This window comes from Gossypium hirsutum, chromosome D10, assembly GCF_007990345.1.
Source record: "Gossypium hirsutum isolate 1008001.06 chromosome D10, Gossypium_hirsutum_v2.1, whole genome shotgun sequence".
NCBI lineage: Eukaryota > Viridiplantae > Streptophyta > Magnoliopsida > Malvales > Malvaceae > Gossypium > Gossypium hirsutum.
The window spans coordinates 48501199-48511030 of NC_053446.1; the positions used below are offsets into that span (position 1 = coordinate 48501199).

The following is a 9832-nucleotide window of genomic DNA, read 5'->3' on the forward strand; positions in this document are numbered from 1 at the left end:
TTTCTTGGCAAGGATCGAAATGCTATTGACTTCAATTACAAAACCGGTAGAAGAATAATTGAAGGAGAATGATTTGATTCGGGAGAAGAAAAATAATCAATAGTAGTTTAGTTGAAAATATGAAATAAAGAAGAGGAAAAGAGAAGAAAAAAAAAGAAATAGGAAGGGGAAATTCTATTGGGAATTGAAAAGGGCAATTCGTGAATTCTAATTAGGAAAAAATTGGTTAAATGACTAGGGTTTGTGCGTCACTTGTAATTTCCTCAAAGCTGGCCAAATTTCAAAACAAAATGGGAGGGAAAGGCGTGGCTTGAAACTAAGAACACAAGGGAGGAGAACTACTACTTAATTGTTGGGCTATTACCCATTTATTATTAGGTGTTATCCCCAAAAGCATATATTTTAGTGTGATTTTTATCCTAGGATGTTGAAAATAAAAAGAAAAAAAAATAAGGGAAAAGAGCTCCTTGAACTTCTATTCTTTAGAGAGGGTTAACTACTTAACCAACAAACCTATTCAATTTTCTTAATTAATTATTTCAGCTAACCCTTTATATATTAGGGCGTGACACGATTTGTCATAATAATTAGAAAAATTAATATCTCTATTGTATTCTCATTATATTTTTATGTGTAAAATAGTGCAGATATATATAACTTACTTTCAAAGAAATAAATTTATATATACTAATAATCCATTTTACATGAAGTTTAGATATTTGTTTTATTTGATTTTTTTGTCATATTTCAATTTTCATAATGTGCATAATATTTTTCAAATAATCTAATTATTTTATTTTATTTTTCAATAACTGAATCATTATATATATCAATATAATATTTAAAATTTTAATTTGTTTTTATTCTAACAGGTTACATAAAATTGAAAAGAGATTACACCATGAATTAAACAGTTCGCCTTTTCAGCTTTATTACAATTTTCAAACATTTTGACCTTTTTACGTTAATCTATACTACTAAGGGCATGGACCCCTTCTTTCCCAGGTGGTTAAATTTCAATTTCAATCACTATTTGTGCTTTGTAAGTTTTATCATAATTTATGACCTCAATATTAATAATATTTTATTCTAATTAAAATATTTATATGAATTTTAAGAATTGTTAATATCATTAAATTTTTTTTTGTAAAATTTAAGTTCATTACAATACCAATTTTTTGTCACGTGATTATTGAGCGAGTGCTTTTTAAATTTTAGAATGTCACTCCAATAAAATTAATAGAAAAATTAACAGTGTTAACAATTAGATCTAAAATTTTAAATTAAAAGATTAGAGGGACTAGAATTTTAAAATAAAAATATAAGGACTAAATTCTGAATTTACAGAGAGTACATAAACTTGGAACATGTCGTAAAGAGTGAAAAACAATAACAAATTGGCAAAGCATTTGAATTTTTTAACAAAAAAAAAACAACGTGATATGAATTGTTGAGACGCATAAACTAACTATATTATCTAGCAAAATAGATGAATGTTTGTACTTTTAGTGAAAAATAAAAGTTTAAAATTAAATATGAATGGTTAAGAAGGCAGGTAGTGGGAGCTTGGGAATTAAATGATGGAAGATATTTGAAGCAATATATTGTTGATTCACAGTTTGAGGGAAATTGGCTGTGATTTTGGAGCCTTAAATTTAATATATAATAAATGCACGTTCCTACCTTTACAATGAAATAATTAACAAACACCTACATCCCCTTTTCTAATGCATAATCATGGATGTTGAATTTTCAAACCATTTTTGGTTAGTGGTAAATTGATATTAAAATCCATTGGGAAGTTTTAAATAAAGAAATAAATCAACAGTTGTTATAATAATAAATGAGGAAGAGATTGTTTAATGTAATTTCGGATATTAAAATATGTACAACTCACATTATTTTAAGTTCAATCCTTTACTTGTTGTCAACAACCACAAATAACACCCGCATAATTGATTATGAAAGCTAAATACAAATTTAGGTTAGTTTTGCTTTCGTTTTGATGGTTCAATTATTCTAAAAATTTCATTTAACTTACTAAACTATCATAAAATTTATATCTAACTTAAGATTTTATTTCTTTTAAAAAGAAAGTTCATCTAGTAAACTCCAAGCAATAATTCAATGATTGGTATAGTAGATCAGTACCCATCCACTAGTAGAACATATTTTAGATCCAAATTAATTTGACAATCCATGTCGAAGATCAGAGAATAAAATTATTTAGATTTTAGTTTGTAGATTCGTGATATTTAAATCTATTTTATGATAATAAAAAACTAAACTGCAGAAGAGAAGAGGAATGAGAGCTTTCAATTAGTACAAATGGTATGAACAATGAAAGTCATATATCAATGGTTTTAACAACTCAGTGGTTCAAATGAAAAATTTTAAATAATTCAGTAATCATTTTGTAATCTTTTGAAGTTAAGTGGCCAAAACATAAATTTACTAATAATTTAATGATTTTGAGTTAAACTTATCTATGGTGACTTGACCCGATGGCCTGCTAGAAAAGTGAAAGGGCTTGGGTAAAAATATAGGCATGTTTTCTAAACAGGTCAGACCTGGAGTAAACTTTTTTTTTACCCAAGTCTATCCAAATTTGCAAAAAAAAAAAAGAAAAAAAGAAAAAGAACTACTACTTTTTTTTATTGTTTTGCAGTGTTTTTCATTATTTTGCTATTATATTGCTTTTATTTTATTGTTATTATTTGGATATTGTAAAACTCTTGTTTTATTGTTAGTTTTGTTACTATTTTAGTGCTAAGTTGTACTTATCTTAGTGTTATTTAATTTTCTTTCCATTTATTGGAAATCATTTATTTTAATATTTTTAGTGTATTTGATGTATTATATTTTAAATTTTTTTATATAATTTTTTTAATAAAAACAAGCTAGATTGAGTTTAAATTTTAATATTTTTATTTGAAATAAATTTAAACAAAAACTTAGACTCATTTTTCAAATCAAACTAAAATCAAATTTAAAAAACCAACTTCAATTTTTACTTACCTTGACTTGAATCCAATCTCACCCCATCTATAGAAAACTCTACTTTGGGTGCAGCTTACCCAACAAATTAATCAGTAAATTTTGTCAAAAATAAAGTGTGAAAATGCAATGATAAGAGTCATCATTCCACACTTGTCCACGGGAACAGGCTAACAGCTCGCAATAAATGTCATAATATTGCAGATCTTCCCTTCACCTTTTGGACTCTACCACTGTTTGTGTGGCCTGCCTCTACTTTTCCCACCCACTTTTTCTCCTCTATTTAAAACCCATTCCTATTCTACATTTTCCTCCAAAGAAAGAAAAAAAAAAGAAACTTTCTTTCCATCCAAAGAACATCTTTCTTTCTACCTCTGAAAATGGAGAGCGAAAGCAACAACAAAGTGAGCAATGGTTTGGATGGCAGCACAGGGGCAGAGAGCATGGCGAGAAGAGGGAATACGTGTGAGTTGATCCTGAGGGTTGTGGCTTTGGCGCTGACTGTTGCGGCAGCCATTGTTCTTGGTGTGGATAAACAGACTAAGGTGGTTCCAATTCAGATAGCCCCAACTTTGCCTACCGTCAATATTGCTGCCCAAGCTAAGTGGCATTATTTGTCAGCTCTGGTGTAAGTAATTATTTCACTTTGAAAACCTTTCAACCTCATATTTTTACTGAAATCCACAAGAAAAGTCAACAATTTTTATTTCTGTTTCCAAGCCAAAGGTTAAGTAGGAGAGAAAAAGAAACCCAAAACTGATTCAATCCAACAAGATTTAATGGTGCTTTTATAAAAAAAAAATATTAACTAAAACATTAAATAACAATTCAGGTAATTTTATATTATATATCATCTTTAAGAAATTATTTTTCAATTAATATTTTTATTAAAAAATAATTTGAATAAATGATTAAATTAATAAAATATATAAAGTTAAATTTATATTAATTTAAGGAATTTTCAATGTATTAATTGAATTAAATTTTGAATAATTATTTAATACATCTTAAAATTTAAGATTTTACCATATAATTAAAAAATAAAAAATTTATATTTAAAATAAATATATCAATAAGACGTGACAAAATCTCAACTTATTTCAACATAAATTTTATTTCGTGTTTGAGAGATTTTAAAACTAATTTAACTCAACCGTCAACTACTATTTTTTATTGGAATTAATTTAACCATGTATATGTTTTATTAATATTTTTTAAAAAATATGATTCTGAATAAATTATTATTTTAATAGTGAAAATGAGAGTATTAAAAATATGTTATAAATGGTGAAACCAGGTACGCAGTGGTAGCAAATATAATAGCAAGCATATATGCAGCAATTTCATTAGTAATCATGTTGGGATCCAGAAAAGGAAAGTCGAGCACAAGATTGGGTCAAATGGTGGGAGTGGTGGACCTTTTAATGGTGGGATTGCTATTTTCGGCCAACGGTGCCGCCTTAGCCATCGGGCTGATGGGGTACAAAGGCAACTCTCACGTTCAGTGGAACAAAGTTTGCAATGTGTTCGACAAATTTTGTGACCAAGTCGCTGTTTCCATTCTTCTTTCTTTACTTGCTGCCTTGGCTTTTACTGCTTCGGTAGCCATTACTCTTCTTAAGTTCCATAAGAGATTTGCATCTAAATCGTGAATTTCAGTTTATTTTTATTTTAATTGTTGTATTTTGTATGTTAACAAAAATAAAATATTTTAAATGTAATAGCATGTATGTGAATTATTGGCTGTCGTGATTTATCATTTTATTGCTATGGGTGGATTTTATTTATTTATAATAAATAAGCAATCGAGTTATCTATTCGAACTAAAAAAATTCAAGTTGATCTATTTAATTAACTTTTTATAATACATAGTATCAACAAAAGAAGAGAGAAGTTAGACGGCTAAAAAACTCATAGTATAATAAGGTTTTGAATAGAGAGAAGTCCGCTTATTAAATGATATGGGCAAAATACTAAAAAAAAGTCACTTTTTTTTTAAATTTATTGAAATGGGCCCAGTATTTTATTATTTACCGGAATGGGCCCTTTTCCTCTAAATTGTGTCCACGTCACCGCGAAGTCAAGGGACATGCTAGGAAATTGTGGCCACGTCAGCGCTCTTTGCTGACGAGGCAATAAAGCTCGTCCACGAAAGCGCGATTTGTGTGCATGTCAGGAAAGCGCGCTGACGTGGCCGTAATTTGTTGTCACGTAGTGCGCCTTTGGGGACGCGATTTGCTCCGTGCGTGAACAGTGCAAGGATCATTTTTTTGACCGTTACCCCCCAACGGTAAAAAAAATCTATAAATACCCCCACCCCTTATTTTTTTTCACAAACTAATCCTTTCTCAAATTTCCTCTCAATTTGCTCTCAAATTCCTTCCAAATTTCTCTGAAATCCATATTTAATCGCAATTTGCTCTTAAATTTCTCTTAAATCCCTATTTTTAAATAATTTTATTTTTAAAATTTTTTTTAAATCGTAAAAATTTGTACAATTTCAGCAATGGCCGAAGAATTGACTTGTCTTGATAAGCAGCACATATCCGTCAAACAAATGAAAATGGTAAGTGTTAAATTTAATTTTTAAATATTATTTAAGATTTTTTTATTTATGCATTTTTAGATAATTATTAATTTATTATTTGTTATAAAAGTCTGTAGATTGGATATTGGAATGCAATATCCGGAATATGCATGCTCCTCCATCACCGTTGGTAGAGAACTACCTGCGGGAAGCGGGTTTTTGGCACGTGGCGACGGTAGGCTAGGGATGCAAGGTGGACCCGAAACTTATCAGTGCGTTGATGGAGAGGTGGAGACCCGAGACACACACATTCCATCTTCCATGTGGGGAGTGCACTATCACGTTGGAAGATGTCAGTCTGTAATTGGTATTACCGGTGGACGGGTACCCAGTCACCGGGTATGCCCAATCTAGCGATTGGAGAGCGGTGTGCTATGAGCTTTTGGGCGCTATTCCGGAGAAAATAGACGGAGGTAAGATCGAGATGGGCTGGTTACGAGACACATTCCTGGATCCGGATGATGATTCAACTGAAGTAGAAAGAATCCGATATGCTCGGGCATACATTCTTCAGATAATTGGAGGTTATTTGATGCCAGACTTGTCACGGAGCCGCGTACATCTAAGATGGCTGCTGAAACTCGTTGATTTTAGAGCAATTGGTGAATTGAGTTAGGGGTCTGCCGTCTTGGCGACATTATATCAGGAGATATGCGGGGCGACGCTACCGACTAAAGCAAAAATCGGACGTTGCCTGTCACTACTGCAGTCACGGGCACGGTTTCACTTTCCATTTCTACGCCCTCAAGTGGACCACCCATATACATTCCCACTCATAACGAGGTAAATTTTATATTAGATTTTACAATTATTATGTAGATTTTAAAAAATAAAAGTATGCTAAAAATTTATTTAATTAGGTGGAACCATCCGGCAAGTTATGCTCGATTACCTACCTCTCTTGAAGATATACGGCTTCTATTAGACCAACAGTCGAAAGCACAAGTAAGTATTAAATAAAATTGATACTTCCATCATTCGCTAGTCGATTGGTATTTAGTATTTAGTAGTATATATATAACTAATATTTCTATCATGTTCATATAGTTTCAATGGACACCATATGAGGATCCGACAATTCGGACAGTAATTCCGGATGAGTTCTTACAAAATCCAAACGCTTGGCACGCGAAAGTCGCATTGATCAGCTATGCGACCGTGGAGATGCACCAATCAGACAGAGTGTTACAGCAATTTGGATGTAGACAACCGATTCCTGTGGCATTTGAGGTGTTTGATGATCACCACAAAATCGACCTACGACAACTGCATATGGATTGGCCGAGATATTGGTCCCACTATATCGAAATGTGGGAAGATCAGTATGAATATATACCTACTATGGAACCGATCATCGTTCCGGAGTTAGCGTGCGTGCCGGAATACATGTCATGGTTTAGGATCCATGGCAAGCCGTATTTACTGTCGGTAGAGGAGAGGCAGTGGCAATTATGTGTCCAAAGGGAAAGACGCGGGCTTTTAAATCCAAGACGACAGGATGATGACGCTGGCCCCACAACGAGGCCCAGACATTCACCCGGCCCATCATTAGCGGCCATTCAATCACCAGGCCCAACGAGATCATCGACTCAGTCACCCGACCCAGCAGTTCAACCGATGATACCCACAGCACAACCTTTTCAGATGATGCTAGGTGCATTTCTTAGCCCATTTATGTATCCTAACCCTTATATGTTTTCTTTTTCGAGTCTTATGGCAGGTTGCAGTCAATGGCCCTGTTCAGCTCCATTTCCTGTTACGCCGAGTGGACCGCCGATGTATAGGCCAGCGACGCACGAGGGATCGCAAGAGAGGCCGTCGGGGAGCTCTTCTTTTTACCAATTCCCACCACCGTATGGGTTTTAAACACCGTCGGCGTTGGTGATGCAAACACCTCCACATTCACTATTCTATCAAGGTGACTCATCTTCTCAACTCCGACAACCAGATTCCCTATCGGAAGAACCAGAATCCTCGCCGGAGGAACCACAACTGCTGCCGAAAGCTTGACAAAGAAGGAATCCAGCGCGTAACCGCCGACGGCTGCCATAAGGCACTGAATCCGGCGGGCACGGAGATTGAATTGTATTTTAATTTATTTGTACAAATATTTTGAATATTTTGATATTATTTAATGTAATAAAATAGAAATTTTTTTGAGTTATTACTTAAAAACCCTAAAATAAAAATTTATAAATTTATAATATATAATCAAATGCATAATTTAATTGACAAACCCTAAACCCTTAACTTAAAAACCATAACCCTAACCCTTAACTTTAAAACCCTAAACTTTTAACTTAAAAACCTTAAACCCTTAACTTAAAAACTCTAATCCTTGACTTTAAAACCCTAAACCCATAACTTAAAAACCATAAACCCTTAACTTAAAAATCCTAAACCCTTAACTTAAAAACCCTAACCCTTAACTTTAAAACCCTAAACTCGTAACTTAAAAACCCTAACCCTTAACTTTAAAACCTTAAACTCTTAACTTAAAAACTCTAAACCCTTAACTTAAAACACTAACCATTAACTTAAAAACACTAACCCTTACTTAAAACCCATAACCCTTAACTTTAAAACCCTAAACCTTAACTTAAAAACCCTAAACCCTTAACTTAAAAACCCTAACCCTTGACTTTAAAACCTTAAACCCTTAACTTAAAAACCCTAACCCTTAACATAAAACCCTAACCCTTAACTTAAAACCCTAACCCTTAACTTAAAAAACTTAACCCTTAACTTTAAAACCCTAAACTCTTAACTTAAAAACCATAAACCCTTAACTTAAAAACCCTAACCCTTAACTTTAAAACCTTAAACTCTTAACTTAAAAACCATAAACCCTTAACTTAAAAACCCTAACTTTTAACTTTAAAACCCTAAACCCTTAATTTAAAACCCTAAACCCTTAACTTAAAAACCTTAACCCTTAACTTTAAAACCCTAAACTCTTAACTTAAAAACCATAAACCCTTAACCTAAAAACCATAAACCCTTAACCTAAAAACACTAACCCTTGACTTTAAAACCCTAAACCCTTAACTTAAAAACCCTAACCCTTAACTTTAAAACCCTAAACCCTTAATTTAAAAACCCTAAACCCTTAACTTAAAAACACTAACCCTTAACTTTAAAATCCTAAACCTTAACTGTAAAACTCTAAACTCTCAAATTAAAAACCTTAAACCCTTAACTTAAAAACCCTAACCTTTAACTTAAAAACCATAACCCTTAAATTTAAAACCTTAAACCCTTAACCTAAAAACCCTAAACCCTTAACTTAAAAACCTTAACCCTTAACTTTAAAACCCTAACCCTTAACTTTAAAACCCTAACCCTTAACTTAAAAATCCTAACCCTTAACTTAAATATAATTTGATAATTTTACTAACCATTAATACAATTATCAATTAATAATTTTACATTCACATAATGTTAGATTTGAAAAATTGTTTTGACTGGTATTAACAATTAATAATTTGATATAATTTGATAATTTTACTAACTATTAATACAATTATCGATTAATAATTTTACATTCACATAATGTTAGATTTGAAAAAATGTTTTGACTGGTACTAACAATTAATAATTTGATATAATTTGATAATTTTACTAACAATTAATACAATTATCAATTAATAATTGAAAAAAATATAATTTGTTTACAATTACATTCAACTATTGCGGTTAGGGCATGATCAACTTATGTGGCCTGGATTCCTACACCATCTGCACAACTTCTGTTGACTGGCTGTTTTTTGGATATCCATATTGTTACGTATTCTAGTCGAGCAAGGTCGATCCTTTGGTTTGCGATGCAATTTTCTATCTGGTAACAGTTTAAAAGGAGCAAGAGATACGGGCGGCCACTTACGTTCATCTGGGACCGGTGGGAAAACGTGTCTCCAGACGTTGTACATATTTTCTAATTTGTACACTTCGTCCACATAGCTCATTGGATCCAGATGGAGATTCTGATAAGCTCCAATAACATGAGCGCATGGATAATGAAGTGCATCAATCATCCCACAGTCGCAAGTCCTATTTCGCAAGTGTACACGATATTGCCCGCCAACAACATCTTGGTGCGGCCTGTCAAACTCTGTCACACGAAACCATAAGTTGTCTCGATCGTGACACACTGTGTGCATGGTGTTCGCCCGCGCCTTGGCCTTGTTAATTTCTTGAACTACCTTACTGCACCATACATGGTGCCGCCAAATGAAAATATGTCTCTCG

General features: G+C 32.6%; 1 protein-coding gene across 1 annotated transcript; it reads left to right on the top strand.

Annotated features, from left to right (window-relative positions):
- Positions 1-3163: 3163 nt before the first annotated feature.
- LOC107913652 (CASP-like protein 1E1) lies at positions 3164-4736 on the top strand. The gene is made up of 2 exons (XM_016842303.2): positions 3164-3625; positions 4295-4736. The coding sequence occupies exons 1-2, from the start codon at positions 3378-3380 to the stop codon at positions 4647-4649; spliced, it is 603 nt and encodes a 200-aa protein (XP_016697792.1). The 5' UTR covers positions 3164-3377; the 3' UTR covers positions 4650-4736.
- The last annotated feature ends 5096 nt before the right edge of the window (positions 4737-9832 follow it).

What these genes read in the sequence shown, in the direction of transcription:
- LOC107913652 (XM_016842303.2), top strand. Translation starts at nt 3,378, where the DNA reads ATGGAGAGCGAAAGCAACAACAAAGTGAGCAATGGTTTGGATGGCAGC. An exon ending in CATTATTTGTCAGCTCTGGT is followed by an intron (nt 3,626 to 4,294) that starts GTAAGTAATTAT and finishes TGGTGAAACCAG; the next exon opens with GTACGCAGTGGTAGCAAATA.